Consider the following 27862-nt stretch of genomic DNA (forward strand, 5'->3'; position numbering starts at 1 on the left):
GACCAGGCTCCAGTAGGTGAACCTCTTCCTTCTGTAGCAATCCCTGTAGCTAAGGGAGTATGAAGAGCATAGCAATCCCTGTAGTGATTATAAGCTGTATCCTACAAACATGAGTCAAAGCTTCAAGTTAGAGGGTCAACATAGGTCTGATGTGCTGGAGCACACAGCCTGCTTTTATTCAGGTTACATGCAAACAGGACACTCTCAGGGGGAGGCATAAAATCCCCCATCACACATTTGATATTAGATAGAGAGACACTCCCTTTGACAGGCCACAACATTTACTTCAGCAGATAACATTACACACAATAAAACAATGCAGTCCACCTTATCAATACTAGTCTGATTAGACAATGGGAAAGTTGATCACTAAACCTAATTAGAGCTAATCCCAGCAGACTTGTATTTAGAATAGGTTTCTTGAAGCTGAACAAAATTTAACTCTTAATGGCACACAATGAAACTGAACCAAGTGGGAGAAAGCCAGGGACAAGTCATTTCACAGGTCTGGGGACATAGTCTTAAAGGGGCATTGTTCATCAAAGTCACAATATGTCCCCAGATGGTTCTTAAAGGGCCACACACACCCAACAAAAGTCAATATGTCCTCAGGGGCACAATCTTCCAGGGGCCATAGTCATGTGGAAGGAGGCTGGCAAATAGGCTTCTCCAAAATCCAGGGAAGCAGGGCAATTTTTCATTTAAAGGGCCAGTTACAAACAGCAGTTTGTAACATATCTCCCCTTTTGGAGGGAGACTAACCAGGCACCTGACCTTCTGCCGGTCAGTGCCCAAGTTAGTCTCGCAACCCACCCACAAATAATCGCTAGCAGCAAAGTAGCCCCCCCACAATACGTAGTACTGGCCTGTAAGTTCCAGGTTGCAGGATGAAAGTGCAGCATCCTCAGCCTTCCTGGCGCAGCTGGGCAAATAGCTGATGGTACTTGGGGGGCAGAGGCCAGCGGCACTCTGCCCTGGTGCCAGCGCTTCTGCTGGGGTGAGGGGTTTGCAGGCCAGTCCTGTAACAAGGGGGTCTGTAGGGCAGAGGCCAGCAGCGCTCTGTCCTGATGCCAGCTCTTCTGCTGGGGGAATTGGGGCATAGTCCTGCCCGGTGGCAAAGGGAACGTGGGGGTCAGTGGGGGCCAACATCTCCACTGTTAACCCTGGGCCCAAGTTAGGAGTTAGCTGGGGAGGGGGAGATTGGCTTACCTCCTCCTCCTGATACTCCGGCGGCCGTTGGGAAGGGAGGTCGATGCTCTCCGCTTCCTGTGGAACATGCTGCGGCTGGGGAGAGAGACCGGTTGTCTCCTCTCCCTGGAAGGCACACTCCGGCTGGGGAGGGAGGTCGATGCTCTCCCCTCCCTGTAGCTGGGTCTGTCGCTGGGGATCTGGGCCGCCTGCCCAGCATCCCTGTAGGGCCGGTAGAGAGACTGCGGTCCCATCTCCACCTGCCTGCTGGGGGTCCTCCCAGGACCAGTCTATGAGGCCTGCTGCCTCTGGTATCTCTGGCTGGGGAAGGAGACTGGTTGTCTCTTCCCTCTGCACGGTATACTGCCGCTGGGGAGGGAGGTCGCTGCTCTCCTCTCCCTGTAACTCCGGCTGCCGCTGGGGAGGGAGGTCGATGCTCTCCGCTCCCTGTGACTCACTTTCTCGCTGGAGACCAGGTGTCCAGACCCTCAAACTCCACAGTTGGCGCTCAAAGGCTCGTGACGCTTTGTTCTCCGTATCCAATTCCCGGATGATGCGACTGACTACCTCCTGCGCAGGGTCTGGACCATATCGGACTAGCCGCCTCTTTACCTCTGGAACGAAATCCGCGCCCTCATAGCGACGGATCAGGTTGAGGTGCTCTTCACATGGTTCTGACCAGTGTCTTGTCAGCTCCATGCTGCTGTAGGTAGGGACGCTGCGCAGTGGCTAGCGTTGCCCTCAATAACTCTCCTACGATACCAGTGCTGTTGTGGTGCTGCTCCTTGCGCTAGGACGCTAATCCCACCGCTGCCGCCAAATGTTACGGTTGCCTCCAGGCTGGCTGGAAGTTGGACCGTAGAAAAGGATGCTCCTAGCGCTCACCAAAGGGGCAGCAGCACCGTAGACTCTATAACTGCTGCGTAGCCACCATAAGTAATGCAGACTCTATGAACCACCGCTGCTGGGCTGGTATCTCGCCGTCTGCTCTGCGCCCTGGACCTATGACCAGGCTCCAGTAGGTGAACCTCTTCCTTCTGTAGCAATCCCTGTAGCTAAGGGAGTATGAAGAGCATAGCAATCCCTGTAGTGATTATAAGCTGTATCCTACAAACATGAGTCAAAGCTTCAAGTTAGAGGGTCAACATAGGTCTGATGTGCTGGAGCACACAGCCTGCTTTTATTCAGGTTACATGCAAACAGGACACTCTCAGGGGGAGGCATAAAATCCCCCATCACACATTTGATATTAGATAGAGAGACACTCCCTTTGACAGGCCACAACATTTACTTCAGCAGATAACATTACACACAATAAAACAATGCAGTCCACCTTATCAATACTAGTCTGATTAGACAATGGGAAAGTTGATCACTAAACCTAATTAGAGCTAATCCCAGCAGACTTGTATTTAGAATAGGTTTCTTGAAGCTGAACAAAATTTAACTCTTAATGGCACACAATGAAACTGAACCAAGTGGGAGAAAGCCAGGGACAAGTCATTTCACAGGTCTGGGGACATAGTCTTAAAGGGGCATTGTTCATCAAAGTCACAATATGTCCCCAGATGGTTCTTAAAGGGCCACACACACCCAACAAAAGTCAATATGTCCTCAGGGGCACAATCTTCCAGGGGCCATAGTCATGTGGAAGGAGGCTGGCAAATAGGCTTCTCCAAAATCCAGGGAAGCAGGGCAATTTTTCATTTAAAGGGCCAGTTACAAACAGCAGTTTGTAACAACAGTAAACATTTCAATCAACAAATATAATATCTTTAGTGTGACATCCTTGTGTTAGAATGATCAATAAGCAAAGTGAACAAATGTGTAGGACATTGCAACAAATTCCTGCAAACATGTCGAGTGAGCATTTTGTAGTGTATGTGCGTCTGGTCGTCATGGAGACGGTTGCCAAGGTGACTGTGTTCAACACTATATGTCCGTAGACATCACTACTTATGTTAAAGTTAAAACAAAATGCATCAATATCAACTTGATGAACAAAAAATCTTCCTAATGTGCACAACAACAATAATTCATGCTGAATATGCTCATTAGTAAAATAGCAATTGGGCTGTGTATCAGTGCTTGGAAATAGTGATAAATTTTCCTTAAAAGGAACATGTGGGGTGCTGCAGAACTGAATAAGTTATAGAATGCATATATGGAGCATAACATCAATATTGTATAAGGTTAAATTTAACCATCAGCCGGTTATGACATACGTTAACCCAATAGATATGCATGTAGGTATATATGATAAAAGGAACATGTAGGATGCTGTAGAACTGAATAAGTTATAGAATGCATATATGGGGCATAACATCAATATTGTATACGGTAAATGTAACAATCAGCCGGTTATGACATACGTTAACCCAAATAGATATGCATGTAGGTATATATGATAACTGAGAAAAAACACAAAACCAGATGTCATATAATGTGTATATGACCCCAGAAGGAAAATAAAATTCACCAATATGGCCAGATAGAAAATAACTGGGACATATAACTCTTTCAGATTGTCCCAACAATTGAAATCTTTCCAAGTAGGTATAATAGTGATCATGTCTGCTGTAAGACTTATAGTACGTGCTTAAAAAATGGGTAATTGCACAGAACAGACCAGGCTTCCACGGAGGAGATGGAAACAGATGTCACCCCTCCAACGTGCCGTTAGTTACTCATCCACCCCCCTAATCTGTAACAAGAACGGAGCCACAATGTCCACCAGACATACCCCAAGTATGTAGCATCTCAATTATTGATCACGAAACTGAATGTCCCTTGTTGGCGCAATGACGCGCCACTGGCTGCTCAGAATCTCCTTGTTTGAGTGCGGTTCTTATGGCGTGGCGATGGTTTGCCATGCGCTCACGGAATGAGCCAGATGTTTTACCTACATAGAAACATGAACATGGACAGAATAGTAGATATATTACGTGAGTGGTAGTACACGTAATAGAGTGAGTGATAGAAAATGTCCGATTTGTATGCGGATGGTGGAATGTTTTAGTGCCCACTAAGCCGTTGCATGTTGTACAGCCCAAACAACGATAAGATCCCTTAATATTCCTTTTGGTCCCGGACATATAGCATTGCTTAGGGTCCGTTTTCATCAGTAGATCCTTGAGATTAGTCCCCCTCTTGAACCCAACCATAGGTTGTAAATTATGCGTAAATGTAAGCTTAGGGTCGGAAGACATAATGGGCCAGTGTTGACGAAGGATCTGACCAGTGTTTTTTGTCGCTGGAGTGAAAGTGGTAGACATAATGAGCTTGTCACTTGTGTCCCTTTTGGGTTTAGATAGAATCAAGTCTGTCTGTCTTAATGTAGAAACGGATTCCATGGCATCTTGGATTACTGACATCTTATAGCCCCTATTGTGGAACCTCTCACCCACTCCTTTCAATTGGGAGACCCCAGTTTCCACATTGGAGTTATTGCGCATAGTTCTTATGAACTGTGATTTTACTATGCCTTTTAGTAGGGCTGGGGGATGGCAACTGTCTGCCCTTAGTATGGAGTTGCGGTCAGTGGGTTTATGGTATAATGTATATATATATATATATATATATATATATATATATACACACACACACACACACACACATATATATATATATACATATATATATATATATATACTTTATTAAATAAATTCACATAATCTGTTCAATTTAAGCACTTGGTAAGCAAGCAAGTAAAGGCCATCTTAATATTATTTTTGTGAAAGCTGAACATTCTTTCAGGATAATAGCGTGAGTGGATCCATTAATTGAATCACTACATTAAAATAAAGCCCAAAACGTGAAATGGTTACTATACAAGCTGTAATGTATACATGAAATGAATCACTAACAGAAATCTAGTCTGCATTTTGTTAGGCAGTAGCTCTATTTTTGCAGTTCAGCAAAGAGCACTTCTGGTAGAAAGATGCTTGTGGTGTATGGAAGTAGCGGATTTGAAAGCTAAATGTTCCAGTTGTATATTTGTATTCCTTGCAAAATGTTAGTTTATATAAAGTAAATCTAGATTTAAACCAGGAAATTGTACAGCTGAAATGCCTATCTTGCCATATATAAGTACGATCTCAGAAGGGAGATAGGATTTTGTTTATTAAGATTTTTTGTTTGCAAAATAAAGGATCGGGGACTGCTATTGCACAAACCATACGTACAGTGCAAGTGTAAAATAGGTAGTCTGATTAGTTTGATGCTAAAACAACACCCATACAAACAAAATAACCATGGCCCTTCATTTACAACAGGCATTCTGAAAAAATAACTTAACCCCTTCATGCCATTAGGACGTTCCATGCCCTCCTAACAGTGCTGGACTTTAATGCCATTAGGATGGCATGGAACGTCCTTCCTTATATAGGGTCCTGCAGTCTCCTCTTGCTTTGACAAAAGCGAGAATCTTACTGGAGTACATACCTAGCAGACTAGGCTGTCCCCCATGATCTGATCCCGGCCTTAAAATCACATGGTCACTTTGACCATCATGTGATTTCATTTTTACAGCAAGTGTTTCCATCGGAACTTTGTTCCGGTGTTAACACTTTAACGCCGGCACAAGGGGTTTAAAGGGACATCAATCTATAGAAAGATCAACAATGTAATATATTCCTGATTAGAAGTTACTTAGAGACAAGAAATCAATGTGGTTTTTGAATCAATGTGGTTTTTTGCATTTGTTTACACGTTGCAGCCTTCAAGTCAGTCTTCCATTGACTGGTATGTATGCAGTTTTTAATCTTCTCAGTCAAAGTCTTTATCCCCACTCAATATTCCCACTTTATTCATTTGACTGTTTTCTATAGAATAATGTTTGCGAAACCATGAATATGCATTAGCAAAATAAGTAATGCTTAGTTTTACAGACATCTCCTAAACAATGAGCAAATTAACAGGGATACAAATTTGCTCCTATGGCAATGCAGAAAAAGAAAGATATTAGTCACTGTAGGGTCTATCTGGGGAAAGATTATGCCTATATAATTAAAATTACAAAATGCACAAAAATATAAATACCCATTCGGGAATTTCTAGGGCCTGTTTAACTATAATGTAGTGAACAACATGCTGGTGCTATTTATAGCCCCAGAACATTGCTTAACCGCTTCACGCCGTTAGGACTTTCTATGCCGTCCTTATAGTGCTGGGTTTTCATTAGGACGGCATGGAACGTCCTGCCATATATGGCATCCTGCATAACTATTTTAACAATTAGAACTACAAAATACAGATGTGAATAAGGATATAAAACTAACTTGGCAATATGTTCTACAAGAATTAATCTAATATGTAAATGCATTTAACATATTATTTGAGGAAAACACACTCATTACAATACTCACACAAATCACTACTAAGGAAGAGGCGTAGTAGGATGTAAGCAGCATAGAGTTTCCAAACATCAGGACAAAGCAAATAGCCAAAGACACCTATAAAAAGGAAGAGCAAAAGATGTGTATTCTAATGATCAACAGTTCATTTATATAAACACACACAAGTATACATTTATATATTTTTTTATTTACATACACAGTAGTGAATAATTATGTCAAAGTCTTAAAGTAAGGGGAGGAACATTTTTGCATTTATCACTATAATCCCCCTAAAATAATTAACAAAATTAATTATTTCTGAATTTATATAGTTATTACACTACTAAGAGCCACATTGTAAATTATGATTGTTCATACCATTAGCTTAAACTGCACAACAAAGCATATTTGCCAGGCAAAAAATATATATAAGTTTGATAATTGCAATAAATTTAATACAAGATTCAATATTTTTTGTTTAATATGCTGCAAGAATTGTTAAAAGGATACTAAACCCAATTTTTTTCTTTCTTGATTCAGATAGATCATGCAATTTTAATTAACTTTCTAATTTACTCCTATTATCAAATTTTCTTCATTCTCTTGCTATCTTTATTTGAAAAGCAGGCATGTAAAGTTTAGTAGCCGGCCCACTTTAGGTTCAGCACCCTGGATAGCGCTTGCTTATTGGTAACAATAATCAGCAAGCGCAACCCAGGTGCTGAACTAAAAATGGTCCGGCTTCCAAGCCTTGCATTACTGCTTTTTAAATAAAGCTAGCAAGAGAACGAAGAAAATTTGATAATAGGAGTAAGCTAGAAAGTTGATTAAAATTGCATGTTCTATCTGAATCATTACAGAAAAAGAAAAAAATTGATGCTTACCTGATAAATGTATTTATTTCCGGATATGGTGAGTCCACGGCTTGAGTAATTACTGTTGGGAATATCACTCCTGGCGAGCAGGAGGAGGCAAAGAGCACCACAGTTAAACTGCTAAGTATCACTCCCTTACCCACAACCCCCAGTCATTCGACCGAAGGGAAATGGAGAAAAAGGAGTAACACAAGAAGTCAAAAGAACAACTGCCTTATAATAAAAGGTGAGGCCGTGGACTCACCATATCCGGAAAGAAATACATTTATCAGGTAAGCATAAATTTTGTTTTTCTTTCCTAAGATATGGTGAGTCTACGGCTTGAGAATTACTGTTGGATAAATAGGGAGGGACAAGACAGGCAGTCCTAAACAGAAGGCACCACCGCTTGAAGAACCTTTCTCCTAAAAGAAGCCTCAGCTGAGGCAAAAGAATCAAATTTGCAAAATTTGAAAAGAAAAGTATGTAGAGAAGACCAAGTTGCAGCCTCTCAAATTTGTTTCAAAGAAGCTTCATTTTTGAAAGCTCAAGAAGAGGAAACAGCTATTGTGGAATAAGCCATAATTCTCTCAGGAGGCTGCTGTCCAGCAGTCTCATAAGCCAAACGAATTATACTTTGTAACCAAAAAAAAAGAGAAGTAGCAGTGGCTTTCTGACCTTTACGTTTCCCAGAGAAACAAAGAGGGCAGAGGACTGGCAAAAAATCCTTAGTCATCTGTAAGTAGAAATTAAGAGCACGTACAACATCCAAATTGTGTAACAAACGTTCTTTGGAAGAAGGATTAGGACAGAGAGAGGGAACAACAATTTCCTGATTGATATTTCTATAAGAAACAACCTTAGGAAGGAAACCTAACTTAGTACGAATAACTGCCTTATCTGCATGAAAAATAAGATAAGGTGAATCACACTGCAGAGCTGAGAGTTCCGAGACTCTTCGAGCAGAAAAGATAGCAACAAGAAACAAAACCTTCCAAGATAACAACTTAATGTCTATGGAATGCAACGGCTCAAACTGAGCCAGCTGTAAAAATTTTCAGAACAAGGTTAAGGCTCCAAGGAGGAGGAACAGACTTAAAGACAGGCCTGATTTTGACCAAGGCCTGACAAAAAGATTGCACATCTGGCACATCCACCAAACGTTTATTTAGTAAAACTGATAAAGCAGAAATCTGACCCTTCAGGGTACTGGCTGACAATCCCTTATCTAGGCCTTCCTGAAGAAAAGATACAATTCTAGGAATTCTAATTCTACTCCAAGAGTAGCCCTTGGATTCACACCAATAAAGATATTTACGCCATATCTTACGGTAAATCTTTCTAGTAACAGGCTTGCAAGCCTGAATCAAGGTCCCAATGACTGACTCAGAAAAACCATGCTTAGACAGAATTAAGCGTTCAATCTCCAAGCAGTCAGCTTCAGATAAACGAGATTTGAATGAAGGGACCCTGAATCAGGAGGTCCTTCCTCAGAGTTAGTCTCCAAGGTGGGAGAGATGATATTTTCACTAGGTCTGCAAACCAGATCCTGCGAGGCAACGCAGGGGCTATTAGAATCACCGATGCCCTCTCCTGTTTGATACGAACAATGACTTGTGGAAGTTAAGCAAACGGAGGAAACAGGTATGCCAACCTGAAAACTCAAGGAACCGCCAGAGCATCTATCAAAACAGCCTGCGGATCTCATGACCTTGAAACGTACCTTGGAAGCTTGGTGTTCTGACAGGACGCCATCAGATCTAACTCCGGCACCCCCCATTTGAGGACTAAGCTAGAAAACACCTCCGGATGGAGTTCCCACTCCCCGGGATGAAAAGTCTGTCTGCTCAGAAAATCCGCTTCCCAGTTGTTTACTCATGGAATGTGGATGACAGTTAGACACCAATTGTGGGCCCACTAAATAATCCGAGTAACCTCCTTCATGGCTAAGGAACTCTGAGTTCCTCCCTGGTGATTGATGTAAGCCACAGAGGTTATGTTGTCTGACTGGAACCTGATAAACTAGGCTGAGGACAACTGAGTCCAAGCCAACAGAGCATTGTAAATCACCCTCAACTCCAAGATGTTGATGGGAAGAGCAGACTCCTGCTGACTCCAAAGTCCCTGAGCTTTTAACGAGTTCCAAACTGCTCCCCAGTCCAGCAGGCTGGCGTCCGTGGTCACAATCACCCAGGAAGGTCTCCGAAAACATGTGCCCTGAGACAGATGTTCCTGAGAAATTCACCACGGGATAGAATCCCTTGACGACTGATCTAACTCTATTCTCTAAGAAAGATCTGCATGGTCGCCATTCCATTGTCTGAGCACGCACAACTGGAGAGCTCGCAAATGGAATCAAGCAAAAGGAATGATGTTTATGGAAGCCACCATCAAACCGATTACCTCTATACATTGAGCCACTGAAGGATGAGCAGTAGCCTGAAGAAAGAGGCAAGAGGAAATTATTTTGTTTTTCCTGACCTCTGTAAGAAAAATCTTCATCAATAGAAAATCTATTATGGTCCCTAAGAACACTACCTTTGTAGCAGGGGAAAGGGAGTTTTTTTCCAGATTTACATTCCATCCGTGGGAATGAAGAAAAGACAACAATATCTCTGTGTGAGATTTAGCTTGTTGAAAAGATGGCGCCTGAACCAATGTGTCGTCCAGGTAGGGTGCCACAGCAATTCCACGAGAACGGATCTCTGCCAAAAGAGCCCCTAGAACCTTTGAAACATATCTGGGAGCTGTGGCTAGACCAAATGGAAGCGTCACAAACTGGAAATGTTTGTCCAGAAAGGCAAATCTCAGGAATCTGTGATAGTCCCTGTGAATAGGAACATGAAGATACGCATCCTTTAGGTCTATGGTTGTCATGAACTGACCCTCTTGTACTAAAGGAAGAATGAAGCGTATAGTCTCCATCTTGAAGGATGGAACTTTGAGAAACTTGTTTAGACACTTCAAGTCTAGAATGGGATGGAAAGTTCCCTCTTTTTTGGGAACCACAAATAGGTTGGAGTAGAACTCGAGACCATGTTCCTGCACTGGAACTATCACTCCCAGGGAGGAAAGATGTTGTATACATTTCAAGAATGCCCCTCTCTTTATCTGGTCTGCAGATAATTTTGACAGAAGGAATCTGCCTCTGGGAGGAAAAGTCTTGAATTCCAATTTGTAACCCTGGGATACTATGTCCACAGTCCAGGGATCTGGGACATCTCGTATCCAGGCTTGAGAGAACCGAGGAAGTCTGCCCCCCATCTGATCCGATCCCGGATCGGGGGCAAACCCTTCATGTTGATTTGGAATCAGCTGCAGCTTTCTTTGATTGTTTCCCCTTGTTCCAAGACTGATTGGGTTTCCAAAAAGACAGAGTAATTTTCGTTCCTTTCGTAACTTCATAGGAATGCCTTCCCCCTTCTTCTTCTAAGCAGGAACAATCTGACGTCCTTTCGGCCAATTCTTCTTATCTTGAGGTAGAAAAGACCCTTTTCCATCCGTAATATCAGAGATAATTTCTGCCAAATCAGGTCCTAACAAAGTTTTGCCCTTGTAAGGAATCGCCAGAAGCTTGACTTTAGAGGAAACGTCCGCAGACCAGGATTTCAACCATAACGCCCTGCAGGCTAGGACAGCGAAACTAGAAGTTTTATCTCCTAGTCTAACAACCTGTAAAATGGCATCTGCAATAAAGGAATTGGCCAACTTAAGAGCTTTAATCCTATCCTGAATTTCATCCAAGGAAGTCTCTACTTCAAGAGAATCAGACAAGGCATCGAACCAATAAGATGCCGCACTAGTCACGGTGGCAATACACAATGCAGGTTGCCATTGGAGACCTTGATGAACATCTTTTTCAAATAAGCCTCCAGCTTCCTGTCCATCGGATTCTTAAAAGAGCAGCTATCCTCAAAAGGAATAGTGGTTCTCTTAGCCAGAGTGGAAATGGTCCCTTCAACTTTGGGTACAGTATACCAAGGGTTTTTAATGGAGTCCTCGACAGTAAACATTTTCTTAAAAAACAAATTATACTTACCAGATAATTTCCTTTCCTTCTGTACGAGGAGAGTCCACAGCTTCATTCCTTGTGGGAAATACAGAACCTGACCACCAGGAGGAGGCAAAGACACCCCAGCCAAAGGCTTAAATACCTCCCCCACTTCCCTCAAATCCAAGTCATTCTGCTAAGGGAACAAGGAACAGTAGAAGAAATATCAGGGTATAAATGGTGCCAGAAGAACAAAACAAAATTTAGGTTCGCCATTCAGAGAATACGGGCGGGGGCTGTGGACTCTCCTCATACCGTTCCTTCGAAGTAACCGTTCCTTCGAAGGAGGAGGATTAGGACACAAGGAAGGAACCACAATCTCCTGATTGATGTTGCAATCTGAAACGACCTTAGGAAGAAAACCTAACCCAGTACGAAGAACAGCCTTATTAGTATGAAATACTAGGTAAGGAGGCTCACATTGCAAGGCAGCCATTTCGCGCGCCGAAGCAATAGCCAGTATAAAAAAAAACCTTGCAAAACAGTAATTTAATGTCCACTACATGCATAGGCTCAAACGGAGCCTTCTGCAAAACTTTAAGAACAAGATTTAAACTCCAAGGAGGAGCGCTAGATCTAAACACAGGCCTGATTCTAGCCAGAGCCTGAATGAAAGACTTAACATCTGGAAGCTCAGCGAGCCTCTTGTGCAGTAAAGCAGAAAGGCCCTTCTCCAGACCATCCTGGAGAAAGGAAAGAATCCTGGAAACCCTGACCTTATGCCAGGGGAATCCACGATCTTCACACCAGAATAATTAGGTCCTCCACACCTTATGATAGATGTGACGAGTAACCGGCTTACAAGCTTGAATGAGAGTATCAATAACTCTCTCAGAGAAAACTCTCTTGGCTAGGACTAAGCGTTCAATGTCCACGCAGTTAGCCTCAGAGATTCTAGATTTTGAGAAACAAAAGGACCTTGTTCCAGCAGCTCCCTGGACAAGGTAACTTCCATGGAGGAGATGACAACATCCCCACTAGATCTGCGAATCACATCCATCGCAGCCACGATGGAGCAATCAGTATCACTTATACCGCTCCTGCTTGATGCGGGCCACTACTCAAGGAAGGAGAGGTAATGGCAGAAAAAAGTAAATTTATGCTTACCTGATAAATTAATTTCTTCTACGATATGACAAGTCCACGGATTTCATCCTTACTTGTGGGATTTATTCTCCTGCTAACAGGAAGTAGCAAGGAGCACCACAGCAGAGCTGTATATATAGCTCCTCCCTTCCCTCCATCCCCAGTCATTCGACCGAAGGTTAGGAAGAGAAAGGAAAAGCTAAAGGTGCAGAGGTGACTGAAGTTTATAAAAAATAAAAATAATCTAAACCTGTCTTAAAAATAACAGGGTGGGCCGTGGACTCGTCATATCGTAGAAGAAATTAATTTATCAGGTAAGCATAAATTTACTTTTCTTCTACAAGATATGACGATTCCACAGATTTCATCCTTACTTGTGGATACAATACCAAAGCTACAGGACACGGATGAAAGGGAGGGACAAGACAGGAACCTAAACGGAAGGCACCACTGCTTGAAGAACCTTTCTCCCAAAACCAGCCTCAGAAGAAGCAAAAGTATCAAATTTGGAAAATTTGGAAAAAGTGTGAAGAGACGACTTAGTTGCAGCCTTGCAAATCTGTTCGACAGAAGCATCATTTTTAAATGCCCATGAGGAAGCCACAGCCCTAGTAGAATGAGCCATAATTCTTTCAAGAGGCTGCTGTCCAGCAGTCTTCTATGCCAGACGGATGATACTCTTCAGCCAAAAAGAAAGGTAGGTAGACGTAGCTTTCTGACCCCTACGCTTTCCAGCGAAAACAATGAATAATGATAATGATTGACGGAAATCCTTAGTCGCCTGCAAGTAAAACTTCAAGGCACGGACCACGTCCAGGTTATGCAACATACGCTCCTTCTTAGAAGAAGGGTTAGGACACAATGAAGGAACAACTATTTCCTTATTAATATTCTTATTAGAAACAACCTTAGGAAGGAAACCAGGTTTGGTACGTAAAACCACCTTATCAGAATGAAAAATAAGATAAGGTGAATCCCATTGTAATGCTGAAAGCTCGGAAACTCTACGAGCAGAAGAAATAGCAACCAAAAACAAAACTTTCCAAGATAACAACTTAATATCTATGGAATGCATGGGTTCAAACGGAACTCCTTGAAGAACATTAAGAACTACATTTAAACTCCAAGGTGGAGTAATTGGTTTAAACACAGGCTTAATTCTGGCTAGAAAAGGGGAAAGAGTGATTGGGATAGCGCTATGCAGCTGCGAGTCTTATAGAGTGAAAATAAATAAATATTAGTTTGGATCTATTTATATCTGCATATGAGGGTGTCCCTGTTTTGGTTATCCAACTTTGCGATTTTTATTTTGGTATGTGAAGTTCCCCAGTTTGTTTGGATCATATAAGTTGGATAATAAAGTATTTACTATATTTTTTAAAAAACAGTCTAGAGCCTGACAAAAAGACTGAACGTCTGGAACATCTGCCAAACGTTTGTGAAGCAAAATTGACAAAGCAGAAATTTGTCCCTTTAAGGAACTAGCTGATAATCCTTTCTCCAATCCTTCTTGGAGAAAAGACAGAATCCTGGGAATCCTAACTTTACTCCATGAGTAGCCCTTGGATTCACACCAAAAAAGATATTTACGCCATATCTTATGATAGTTCTTTCTAGTGACAGGCTTTCGTGCCTGAATCAAAGTATCTATGACCGAATCAGAGAATCCCCGCTTAGATAAAATCAAGCGTTCAATCTCCAAGCAGTCAGCTGCAGAGAAATTAGATTTGGATGTTGGAAAGGACCTTGAATGAGAAGGTCCTGTCTCACTGGAAGTTTCCACGGAGGCAGAGAGGACATGTCCACTAGATCTGCAAACCAAGTCCTGCATGGCCATGCAGGTGCGATTAGAATTACTGACGCTCTCTCCTGTTTGATCCGAGCAATCACCCAGAGAGGAAGAGGAAACGGTGGAAACACATAAGCTAGGTTGAACGACCAAGGCACTGCCAGGGCATCTATCGGTTCGGCCTGAGGATCCCTCGACCTGGATCCGTATCTTGGAAGCTTGGCATTCTGTCGAGACACCATCAGATCCAATTCCGGTTTGCCCCATCGGAGATTCAGTGAGGCAAAAACCTCTGGATGGAGTTCCCACTCCCCCGGATGAAAAGCCTGTCGGCTTAAAAAATCCGCTTCCCAGTTGTCCACTCCTGGGATGTAGATTGCTGACAGATAACAAGAGTGAGCCTCCGCCCACCAAATTATCTTGGATACTTCTGTCATCGCTAAGGAACTCCTTGTTCCTCCCTGATGATTGATGTAAGCCACAGTCGTGATGTTGTCCGACTGGAATCTGATTAATTTGGCCAAAGCCAACTGAGGCCACGCCTGAAGCGCATTGAATATTGCTCTCAATTCAAGAATATTGATTGGAAGTAGAGACTCTGCCTGAGTCCATACACCCTGAGCCTTCAGGGAATTCCAGACTGCACCCCAGCCTAGAAGAATGGCCTCTGTTGTCACTATCACCCATGAGGGTCTGCAGAAACATGTCCCTTGGGACAGATGATTCGGCAACAACAACCAAAGAATAGAGTCTCTGGTCTCCTGGTCCAGATTTATCTGAGGAGATAAATTTGCATAATCCCCATTTCACTGTGCGAGCATGCACAGTTGCAGTGGTCTAAGATGAAATCGAGCAAACAGAATGATGTCCATTGCCGCCACCATCAATCCAATTACCTCCATGCACTGAGCCACTGACGGCCGAGGATTGGACTGAAGGGCACTGCATGTATTTAGAATCTTCGACTTTCTGACCTCCGTCAGAAAAATCTTCATAGCTATTGAATCTATCAGAGTTCCCAAGAAGGGAACCATTGTCTGTGGAATTAGTGAACTCTTTTCTAAGTTCACCTTCCATCCGTGAGTTCTCAGGAAGGACAACACTGTGTCTGTATGAAACTTTGTTAGATGATAGGTTGACGCTTCAATCAGAATATCGTCCAGATAAGGCGCCACTGCTATGCCCCACGGCCTGAGAACCGCCAGAAGGGACCCTAGAAACTTCGTGAAAATTCTGGGTGCTGTGGCCAACCCGAAGGGAAGAGCCACAAACTGAAAATGTTTGTCCAGGAAGGCAAACCTTAGGTACTGATGATGATCCTTGTGGATAGGAATATGCAGGTATGCATCCTTTAAGTCCACGGTAGTCATATATTGACCCTCCTGGATCATTGGTAAAATTGTTCGAATAGTCTCCATCTTGAAAGATGGGACCCTGAGAAACTTGTTTAGACTCTTGAGATCTAAAATGGGTCTGAACGTTCCCTCTTTTTTGGGAACCACGAAAAGATTTGAGTAAAACCCCCGCCCTTGTTTTAGTTTTGGAACGGGACGAATTACTCCCATGGTAGAGAGGTCTTTTACACAACGTAAGAACGCCTCTCTTTTTATCTGGTCTACAGACAATCGAGAAAGAAGAAATCTCCCTCTTGGGAGAAAACCTTTGAACTCCAGTTGATACTCGTGGGTCACGATCTCTAGTGCCCAAGGATCCTGAACATCTCTTGCCCAAGCCTGAGCAAAGAGAGAAAGTATGCCCCCCACTAGATCCGGTCCCGGATCAGGGGCCGCACCTTCATGCTGTCTTGGTAGTAGCAGCGGGCTTCTTGGGTTGTTTACCCTTGTTCCAAGCCTGGTTGGGTCTCCAGACGGACTTGGCCTGAGCAAAATTACCTTCCTGCTTTGTGGAGGAAGAAGAAGAAGAGGGTACTCCTTTAAAATTCCAAAAGGAATGAAAATTATTTTGTTTACCCCACATCTTAGCGGACTTATCCTGAGGTAAAGTGTGACCTTTACCTCCAGTAATGTCAGAAATTATTTCTTTCAACTCAGGCCCGAATAGGGTCTAACCCTTGAAGGAATAGCCAAGAGCTTTGATTTAGATGATACATCAGCAGACCACGATTTTAACCATAACGCTCTACGTGCTAAAATGGCAAATCCTGCATTTTTAGCCGCCAACTTAGCAATTTGAAAGGCGCCATCTGTAATAAAAGAATTAGCTAGCTTGAGAGCCTTAATTCTATCTAAAATATCCTCTAATGGTGTCTCAACCTTAAGAGTCTCTTCTAGAGCATTAAACCAGAAAGCCGCAGCGGTAGTCACTGGAACAATGCAGGCTGTTGGTTGTAAAAGGAAACCCTGATGAATAAACAACTTCTTTAGAAGACCCTCTAATTTTTTATCCATAGGGTCTTTGAAAGCACAGCTGTCCTCAATAGGAATAGTTGTACGCTTAGCCAGGGTAGATATAGCTCCCTCCACCTTAGGGACAGTCTGCCAAGAGTCCCGAATGGTGTCTGATATGGGATACATTTTCTTAAAATTAGGAGGGGGAGAGAACGGTATACCCTGTCTGTCCCACTCCTTCTTAATAATCTCAGAAATTCTCTTAGAACCGGAAAAACATCAGTGTAAGCGGGTACTTCAAGATATTTATCCATTTTACACCATTTCTCTGGTGGTACCATAATAGGGTCACAGTCATCCAGAGTCGCTAAGACTTCCCGAAGTAACAGGCAGAGGTGTTATAGCTTAAATTTAAAGGACATAACGTCCGATCAACTCAGATCCCTGTGAGGGTACATCGGAAATAGCCAACAAAGCATCAGAGGACTCAGTATTTAAATTGATTCCTGTCCTACTGCCTTTACCTTGTAACACTGGTAATTTAGATAATACCTCTGTAAGGGTAGTTGACATAACTGCAGCCATATCCTGCAGAGTAAAAGAATTAGACGCGGTTGAGGAACCCAGCGTCGCTTGGGTGGGCGTTAATAGTTGTGACACTGTGGGGAGAATTAGACAGCATATCCTGATTCTCTTCAGACTGACAATCATCCTTAGGCATACTTTCTTTACATAAAATATGCTTTTTATATTGTAAGGCCCTTTCAGTACAAGAGGTACACAAAGTAAGAGGGGGTTCCACAATGGCTTCTAAACACATAGAACAAGGAGTTTCCTCAAGTTCAGACATGTTAAACAGACTAGCAATAGCCACAATAGTCGATATTAACCTTTAATAATTAAACAATTTTCAGAAAAATATGTACTGCGCCTTTAAATATTAAAAGCGCAACAATTTTACTGTACTGCACTAAAAAAAGATTTTTTGCATTAAATAACCCAACAAATCAGATCAAATATTCCAAAAATTATTGCAGCAATGAAGCAAAGCTAAATCACCCTGAAAAAAACTCTTTATATATGGTAAAAAAGTTTAAACAAGAATAACAGCCCCTGCACCTCGCCACAGCTCTGCTGTGGCGTCTACCTGCCCCCCGGGTACTGCAGATTGAATCAACAACTCTCCGGTGATGGATTATCCACTTTTGGCCCCACCGGAGCTAGTGTCTGCTGCCTTCTAGTCAGAAGAAACTGCGCGTCTGAGTGCCCGAAATAGGCTCCGCCCACCATGGGCGTCGTGTTCAAAGTTTCCCTAACCGCATGGAAAGCGGTTTTCATAGCCATGTGGTCCCCAAGTCTTAAAAACACATTCGTTATGCCTGCCTGCTGCCTTAATAAACATCGTAAAAACACAGCAGCCTCTCCCAGTGTCAAGCCCATAATAACCTTACATAACCAAAGTAATATTTAGTAGGTATGCACCAGTAAGTTCAGTAACCCATAGTCCCTATATGTTTACTGCTTACCCCTTCCCCACAGGGAATAATGTCAGCCATTTCTGATATAACTAGTCTCCTCAGAAAATAAAAGACTGAACATACCTCAATGCTGCTTGTAGCATGACACCGGTCTCCACATTGAAGATTTCTCTTGCACTACCTTCAGAACTCTGTGGGAACCAGAATGGATCTTAGTAACCTCTGCTAAAATCATCAACCTCATGGGAGACAAAAGGATCTCTTCATTCCTCTTGGGAATCCAGACTGATAATTTCTCCCTGAGGAAAAATAGTACACACTGGTACCATTTTAAAACAAAAAATTCTTGATTGAAGAAAACTAAAACTAACACCTCACTTTACCTCTTCCTATTACTAACACAGGCAAAGAGAATGACTGGGGGTGGAGGGAAGGGAGGAGCTATATATACAGCTCTGCTGTGGTGCTCTTTGCCACTTCCTGTTGGCAGGAGGATAAATCCCACAAGGATGAAATCCGTGGACTCGTCATATCTTGTAGAAGAAAGGTATATTAGACTGAACCTCCAAGGCATCTATTAGTTCCGCCTAAGGATCCCTGGATCTCGACCCATACCTGGGTAGCTTGGTATTGAGATGGAACGCCATGAGATCTATCTCCGGAGTCCCCCACCTGTTGCATATCTCCGCAAACACCTCGGGATGGAGAGACCATTCCCCCGGATGAAAGGATTGTCTGTTGAGAAAATCTGCTTCCCAGTTGTCCACACCCAGAATGTGGATCGCTGACAGCGAACAGTTGAGGGCCTCCGCCCACTCCAGAATCCAAGATACCTCCCTGATTGCTAGGGAGCTCCTCGTTCCTCCCATGGGCTCTTTGAACGACAAACTATTCACCAGTGGGATAGTAGTGCGTTTTGCAAGCATGGAGACAGCACCATACACCTTAGGGACGGAACCCCACAACTCCAATTGAGAGTTCGGGACCGGAAACAGTTTCTTAAAGGCAGACGAAGGGGTGAAGGAAGAACCAATCCTCTCCCATTCGTTTTTAATAATATTCCAGAAAACTAAGAAGACTCTCACAAAGATGTGGATATCTCCTGTAAGTATGCACTTGTAAGCACTCTTAGCCTAGATTGTGAGGCGGTTATTCCAGACTGGGTTGAAATAAAATATAACTTTTATTATGAATTGCTCTTAAAATAAGGGTAACACACAAATTAAAATCGACACTAGCACTATCATGTAATCAGACAATATATATTCACTTTGTGGAGGACTGTAATATCCGTGGCCTATAGTGAATAAATATGAGCCCCCTGAGTAGTGCTATATTTACTTAGCTATACTTAGAATAGTGGGTCCCAAATGCTGTGTATGTATAATCTATCTATGTCATACACACTCTATAACGATATTTGGATACCCTAATAGTCCTAGTGTATGTAATGTAAGCCAGGAATTGTTCCACTCTATCCCTGCATACTCTTGACAAATAGTAGCTGCTATTCAGAACAATATTTGTATGGTGTTCTAGAGTTGCCTCTGTGTGACTGTATAGTGTCACGATCTATTGTGTGATTGAACGTTATAATTAAAGAGGATTTAGTTCAAACGCAACTCTGGTATTGTGTACTGTCTTTAACAGCTATCAATATTATTCTGTTTGTACAGTATATTCTCTGTGTCCCTCCACTTCATATATACATGAGGGCTGCCAAAGGACTTACGTACGCTACAAATACTATTCAGTTAATGATACATGTGACTCAAAATTACAATGTTTTTATTAGGAGACAAAACCTTCTCTGTGTTTCCAATATAAGTCACAATTTCAGTTGTGCTTTGTGTGCGCTACAGACATACAACCTTAATGCCAGTATCATAGTTTAAAGACAACATTATCTCTGTGTTGCCAGTATTAGTATAAATTATATTTGGCTATGTATGCGTTGCAGGCATATAACCCCCAATTAGGCAGTGTCTTAATTGGAAGGAAACATAATCTCTGTGTTGCCACTATGTATCACAGTTATGTTTGGCTCCGTTTCCGCTACAAACAAAGCCTATAGTTGAGTAAATATTAGGTTACTAATATCACTGTTGATATATTTCCAGTTATAATTGCGTTTTGTAAGAGCTTAGTGCAGCGAATATTCTCTTATCTCTGGCACGGTTAAAGAGTGGATACATTGGTAAATACCTTTGTTATTATTACATTAACTCTGGCTAAGTCTGGCACAACCCAGACTGTTCAACAAATTAACTAAGTATAGCTATTATTGTCTTTGTGTCTAGATTAGCATGTAGTGCTAGGCTGTTAAATTTAATAATGTTTTTAATAATGTTTTTAATAATGTTTGCCAACTTTACAGGAACAGGAAAATTCTGAGGAACAACCCTGTCTTGGTAAACTCTATCCAGTTTAGGAATTAAAGGTTCTTCAGGCAGTTTGGCCTCTGGAACCTCTAAGGTAGCCAGAACTTGCTTTAAAAGAAAGTGTAAGTGCTCCATCCTAAATCTAAAACCTGGTTCCTCCGCAATCGGAGGCTTAGAGGCAGCCGATTCAGACGCAGAAAGTTCACACTCTGAAGTATCAGAAAGAACTTCATCATCAGATAACCGTCTTTCAGCTATAGCCAATAAACTAGATGATGACCCCTCGGGAGGAAAGCAATATTTGACCTTTTGCTTGCGCTTAGCAGGGCGAGGTAAAGCACTAATGGCCGCAGTGTAACTGCGCAGTGAAGTCTGGAGGTAAAAGGCCTCCGCCAGATGGAGGATCAGGCGTGCTATGGGAAACTGCATGTGTATTAGGAGATGAAAGCAGGGTGCGCACCTCACGGGACGGGGACCCCTCAGAGGTGAAAGGCTCAGTGGTATCAAACATGCTAACCTTTTTTGACATAATCACTTTTTCTAGTCATGTGGAACATAATTGAGAGGACGGGTATATCTCGGCCTACTCACAATATAAACAGGCATTAGTCTTAGGTATAGAGGGAGTACCCTCTAAAACATCAGGTTCCTCCATAGATATGGGCTTTGTCCTAATATAACAATAACGAACGTTATATAAAATATAAAAACGGCACCTTTATACCCCCAATGGCTGGGGCACTCACCACCTCCTATGACCCAAGCACACAGGGTAAAGTGCTTCTCTCCGATAACCAGCATGATCAGAGAGTAGGAAGTGAAACTACGACCATACCCGGTCACATGGAACACAACCTAGGACCGGCTGACGTGGAATACAGCTATACCCAAAACTTGCTTGCAGATTAAATCAAAAATTTTCTTCAGACACCTAAACTTCACCTCCTCCATGCACCGAAGGTAAAGAGAATGACTGGGGGTTGTGGGTAAGGAAGTGTGCTCTTTGCCTCCTCCTGCTGGCCAGGAGTGATATTCCCAACAGTAATTACTCAAGCCATGGACTCACCATATCTTAGAAAAGAAATTGGGTTTAGTATCCCTTTAATGTGCATTCCTATTTCTTATTTTCTATTTTATTTTATAAAACATTATTGTCTATTCTGCTATTTAATAATGTGAATGCCTTTACAAATCTGAAATCTGTGCTGTACCATGACTTTTCTAAAGAAAAGAAAGATCTGCTTAAAAGAAGCTATTTTTTTTCCCTTTGATTGAATGTATAAAGTATTTTTCTAATGACCCTGCCTTTGTAACTGGAAGGTAAAAATATAACACACCCACGTGCAATACACATTGTCACTCTTAGAAATAAAAATATGTTCTTTATAAATACAAAAAAAAAAAAATCCGCTTACTAAACACCAATAACATAAATCAGTGTAACGCAAACTATTCAGATAGTTAAAGGTACAGTGTACTCAGGCAATCAGCATATAAGAGTTAATTTCATTTAAATATAAAAGATATGTTCGGGAGAAGGTTTCTAGGCAGGCCACTACCACAATTTACCAACATTTCTAATATACCTTACTAGATGAAATCTCAGGAATATAATCACCTGAAAATATGTATGAGAGCTATGGTGCATATCTTTACCAATAGTTATAAATGTTCAAAAGAATAGTAATAGATATGTAAGTGTATAAAAAGACAGGGACTACAGCACTTTTAAGTATTTTAATAATTGCTAAACGTAAGGATCAAATAATGTATTGAACATATCATGTGTAATTGAACACTGTAGCACCTCCAAAATGTAAACAAGCCCACCACAATGTGTACACAGTACACGAGTTAACAATATACATCAGCTTACTAAGCATGTAAGATAAACAAGTGAACGGTCACTGACAATCCTAGCATAAGAGAACAAAAATAACATTAAAAGCTGAGATAACATCTAAAATCAGGACTAGAAAATCGTCAGCTATACTCCTTCTGCACCCTGAACCCCCCAGAAAATCAAAGGAGTTATAGCCAGGGCAGAATACAATAGGGGTCTAAGTATCAGATCATTTGTCCACTAAGCAGGAATATAATGTGTCACAATACTATCCCAAAGACCCCTAGGAAAACCCATAGTTTTATAGAGCTATAACTCTGTAGTATATATATTTAGGATCTAAGGGCTATGGTAATTGCTCTCAAAATAGGCAACATTTACAGGTTATGCAGGTGAACTGGATATTTCTCCTTTCCTACTAGATTAATAAAAAAATGTTTTCTAAATACTATAAATACTATAAATACCACCTTTATGATCTATTATTGCTGACACCACTATGTCTCCTGTTTGGAATATGATTATCTATACCACCTTTGATATTAATTAAGAAATGGGACCAATGAAAAAGTTTGGCTACATTTAAAAGGAAGTACTGGACTGCAATTTCCTCATCTTGAAAAAGTCCTCATGTAGGGAAAAACGCGTTGATGTTTTTATTTATGCAGTCAGAATAATTTCTACTATTTTAAATATCTGCAATTTGTGCCAAAATATCCCCTGTGGACAGCAGAGGTCTTATTGGGACTTTATTCAAGATTCCTCTAGGCTTCAACACTGCCTAATTTTAGGTATAATACACCTAAAGCCTGTGCGAATCTCTGCAAAGTCTGCACTGTTTAGTGAAAAAGACAAGGTCAGGCTTCATCTAAGCCTTTCATCATTAAAACTCTCAAGAATTCCTCAGTATCCAGCGTGTTGTTGCACTAAGAGTGGATACCGGTCAATAGCTGACAAGCTAATTATCTGAAGTGTTTGAATGTGATATCATCCAATCGGACCGGAGCAGCCTACGAGACCTGTTACACGTGATCCAACAACAAAAAGGCGCACGACACACAAATGGCTAACAGCCAACAAGCTTAGCTGCGGTTCCAAAATGATTGCTCCTCCAAGTCAGGTACCGTGCTGTATGATCTGTATAAGGATTGCGTATAAATCTCGCATACCCGTGTTCAATAAATATAACTCTGCCTGGGACTAAAGTTATCTGGGTTTCTAACTAGGAACTTTTGAACTGCTCATAACTTATCGCTCTGGGAATCTATTCCCATATCCGATTGCAAACTATTTTTTGTCCTTGATTTTTAGTGGTGGCAATATACACTTTTTAAATTTTTTACACAATCGGAGACGTCCGATATTTTATTGTCTACATTGTGGCTACTGCTTCATTTGAGTTACATAGTAACTATTTTCTTATTACTGCTACAACTCTGTGTTTGGTCTATCTGTTGCCAATGTTATGATTTTAGATGCAAATTAACCACTGTTATTAATACTACTCTATCTTGTAATAAATACCTTTTTATGTAGACTTGTCTTAGATTATCTAATCTGAGTCAGCCTTTGTTATTATTACTGTTACCTTTAGCCTTTGAGCGCTCCTAAGTACACACTTTTCCAGTAGTGGTACGACCCAGCTGTGTGACTGGCACTGTTGATTTGCTCACTACTGCTCGGGAATAGAACTTTAACCGCTAATTCATATACATGATCTATTTTTTTTATTTTTTTTTGTAGTTTAATGTTATTTTAACTCTTTTGTTTCCCTTACATAACAGAGGAAGAAGGAGTCCATACTGCAAACATCAGAACCCTATCCCTGATACATTCTACAAAGTGATTGCTTTTTCAGAGTGTCATTTATTTCTGTCCTCAACTTGACACAGCAGAGGAGGTAAGATAAACACATTCAGGGGGATTTTCAAAGGGTATATCCCTGTGCTGCAAAACAATGCAATTTTTACAAACAAAATGTGTTTGTTCTGTTTTTTTTTAAATGCATTTTAAGCAAAGTAGTCTAATCCAATTCTACAGGCTCTTGAACATAAGAAATGTAACCTCGCATTACAGGAAACAATACAGCCACTTGATTTCTCTTCATTTTCAAGTGCAGGGAAAAAAGCCTATCATCAGTTCAATTGCAAATTATAATGGATGTAGGCATCAGCAGCACTTTACCAAATTGTAAAAGGAGAAACCAAAAGGAAAAGAACTACCTGTAAACACAGAATGTAGTTCCCATCTCCAATAGCAATTTCCAAACATTTCCTAAAATAACTCGCCATGTTCAATATGTTTGCAATTCTGCAGTTTTATTGGATGACATTTGTAGATGTTGTAATAAAAAGATATACATTAAAAATAAAGATAGTATCAAAGTCAAAATAAATGACTGCATTACTGTAACTACTCACAGTTCTAATAAACTGGATTATTACCAGACACTGCTATATAATTCTCTGCTACTATCCACAGAGCTAAACCGTGTGCCCCAGAAGATTGGCAATAAATCCAAGCTAGAAACCATCACTGATGCATCAATCCATACTGTACTTGTAGATTCTATCCTCTTCCCTTGTTTTCCTGACAAGAAGTCTTGTATATTTTAACAAACAAGAGGTATTATTTAAAGGGATATTAAACAGTAAATACATGGTAGAAATAATGATGATTAGAAAACCAACAAGAGTTAAATTATAGGACAAAGGGGGAACAAATAATGAAAGTATATTGTAAAGTGTGATTCAAATAGAGCATGCCTTTTTAAACAACTTTCAAATGTACTTATATTATCAATTTTTCTTCATTCTCTTGTTATCTTTTGTTGAAAAGCAAGGGTGTGCGCTTAGGAGCTAGCCCATTTCTGGAGAACTATATGGCAGCAGATTTGCAAGAATGTTCTCTATTTGCAAGACCACTAAACTATTTCCTGCCCTGTAGTGCTCCAGATGCCTACCCAGGTATCTCTTAAAAACAAAATAATATGGCAAAGAAGCAAGTTTGATAATAGAAGTAAATTGGAAACTTTTTTTAAAATGGTATCCTCTGTCTGAATCACAAAAGAAAAAGTTTGAGTTTCATATCCCTTTAACTACACTTAATTAAACATTTTATACTACGATCTCATAGTGTTTAATATCAATGTTAAGCAAATTCTACTTGGCATGAAAAGCATGTGACTTCAGAAATCAGTGATGTACCAAATTACAAATACAGCAAAAACCTGTCACCAGATATCACATTGGTGATATAGTTTGTTCTTCATTTCTAATACTGATAGGTTCTATTATTTAGGTATCCAGTTTCTGATACAGCCTGTACCAGCTTACAAGTATCGTCATGTCACCATATATTATGTTGCTGGCATGGCCCGTATCTAATTACCAGTATTGTCAAGCCCTGTCTCCAGATATCACACTGCTGACCCAAACAGTTTCCCATTACAAGTATTGCAAATTTCTATCACTATATCCCACATTGCTGACCAACCTGGTATGTTCCCGACACTAAATGTAGTCTGGTCCTGAACCTGTTTTTGCCTTAAAGGGATACTAAACTCAATTTTTTTCTTTGATGATTCAGATAGAGCATGCAATTTTAAGCAACTTTCTGATTTACTCCTATTATCAGTTTTCATCATTCTCTAGCTATCTTTATTTAAAAAGCAGGAATGTAAAGCTTAGGAGCCGGACCATTTTAGGTTCAGCATGGTGGATAGTGGAAAAAGTGCTTGCTTGCTTATTGGTGATTACATTTAGCCACGAATAAGCAAGCATAACCCAGGATCCGAACCAAAAATGGGCCAGCTCCTAAGCTTTACATTCCTGTTTTTTTTTAAATAAAGATAGCAAAAGAACGAAGAAAAGTTGATAATAGGAGTAAATTAGAAATCGCATGCTCTATCTGAATCATTAGAAAACATTTGGGTTTAGCATCCCTTTAAGGCCAATGCTTATTGGCTTTACCATACTTTCTTGGTCCAGTGGTACTAATTATTTTAAGGGCCACATCTGTGGATGAAGGTGGCTGTTTATGAAAAATCTCCACCAAAGCACCCTATTTTACTCTCGCACCAAGAGTAAAATAGCCACTACAACTAAAACTATCAGAACAACAAGCTGTGCAAATCATGTGATTTTTTTATGTTATATTCATATCTGTCAACATAAGAGGTGGAGTTAATTTGGTTGATTAACTAAAATAGAAAACATGAAATGGCCATGTTTTATGTAATAAACTTCTACCCAATATACATTTGACATATTTGTTAATTAAATAACGTGCAAAATCTAATAGTTCCCCCCCCCGACCAATTTAATTAAATGTTTTCAAGCTGAGTTTATTTTCTTTTATAGATCAGAAAATACATGCAACAGAAAATTATGATTCACTAACACAATTCTTGCTGTAGATACACTAGCCTCTTATGCTGCTAGTGAATCATCAAATCAACAGATATACCCTATGCACAAAGCTCTTAAGCCAGGGGTGTCCAAACTTTGCTCTCCAGAGGTTTTGGAACTACATTTCCCATGATGCTCAGCTAGATAAAATGCTGGCTGAGCATCATCGGAAATGTAGTTCCAAAACCTCTGGAGAGCAAAGTTTGGACACCCCTGTCTTAAGCACATTAACCATACAGTACAGATTTTGCTACTTCATATGAAAATCTGATAAAAAAAATAATTACATATTCATGGAGATATTAAAGAAATCATTTGAAATATCATTTAAGAAAGTGCAATGCACTAGATGCTGATGTTCCGTTGAAGCTGTAAAACGATACATAACACAACTTCTCAACTAAAGCTCACTTTCAATATTTTAGTGATGTCATATTTCTGTATATTTTCCATATCTTAAAATAATAAAATGTGTGAGAAGTGTGGTTCCTTGCTTTTCTTTGCCTTTCTTTCTTGCTACCTTGTAGATATACATGTTCTCAAAGTATGATGATACATTGCTCTTTGCAAAAACAGTATGTCACAATCACTGCAATTAATATTGGTGTGATATTGCTAATAGTCTGATTCTCAAACATTTACCAGCAGGGAGGAAACATCATACAAACCCTTGCAGAGACAGATCTTACAGAGCTCTCTAAGAAAAGCATATGACGTACTTGGAAAGTGAATGGAGTTATGAAGCTTGTTGTTTTTTTTGTTTTTTTAAAGCGAATAGAAATAAAACTGTTGTGTTCTCAGTGTAATTATACTGGTACTTTCAGTTTCTAACACATTTGTTTCTATAACTCTAATAAAAGAAGAGAACTAGTTTGAAGAGAGCTGCAGGCACCGGAGGTAAAACGATAGCATGTTAAAAACTATTATGTTGAAGTTTTGTAGGTAGAACATACAATTTTAAACAACTTTCCAGTGTGCTTCTATTATCAAATTTGCTTAAAGGGACACTAAACCCAAATTTTTTCTTTAATGATTCAGATAGAACATGCAATTTTAAGCAACTTTCTAATTTACTCCTATTATCAATTTTTCTTTTTTC

At 40.7% G+C, this 27862-nt stretch overlaps 1 protein-coding gene across 1 annotated transcript in view; it reads right to left on the reverse strand.

Annotated features, from left to right (window-relative positions):
* The window catches only part of DPY19L1 (dpy-19 like C-mannosyltransferase 1), a 550250-nt gene that overhangs the window by 217292 nt on the left and 305096 nt on the right, over positions 1-27862 (reverse strand). The window contains exon 12 of the mRNA XM_053715774.1: positions 6555-6641. Within this exon, the coding sequence (XP_053571749.1) occupies positions 6555-6641 (87 nt within the window). The remainder of the gene's footprint in view (positions 1-6554; positions 6642-27862) is intronic.

This window comes from Bombina bombina, chromosome 5, assembly GCF_027579735.1.
Source record: "Bombina bombina isolate aBomBom1 chromosome 5, aBomBom1.pri, whole genome shotgun sequence".
Lineage (NCBI taxonomy): Eukaryota > Metazoa > Chordata > Amphibia > Anura > Bombinatoridae > Bombina > Bombina bombina.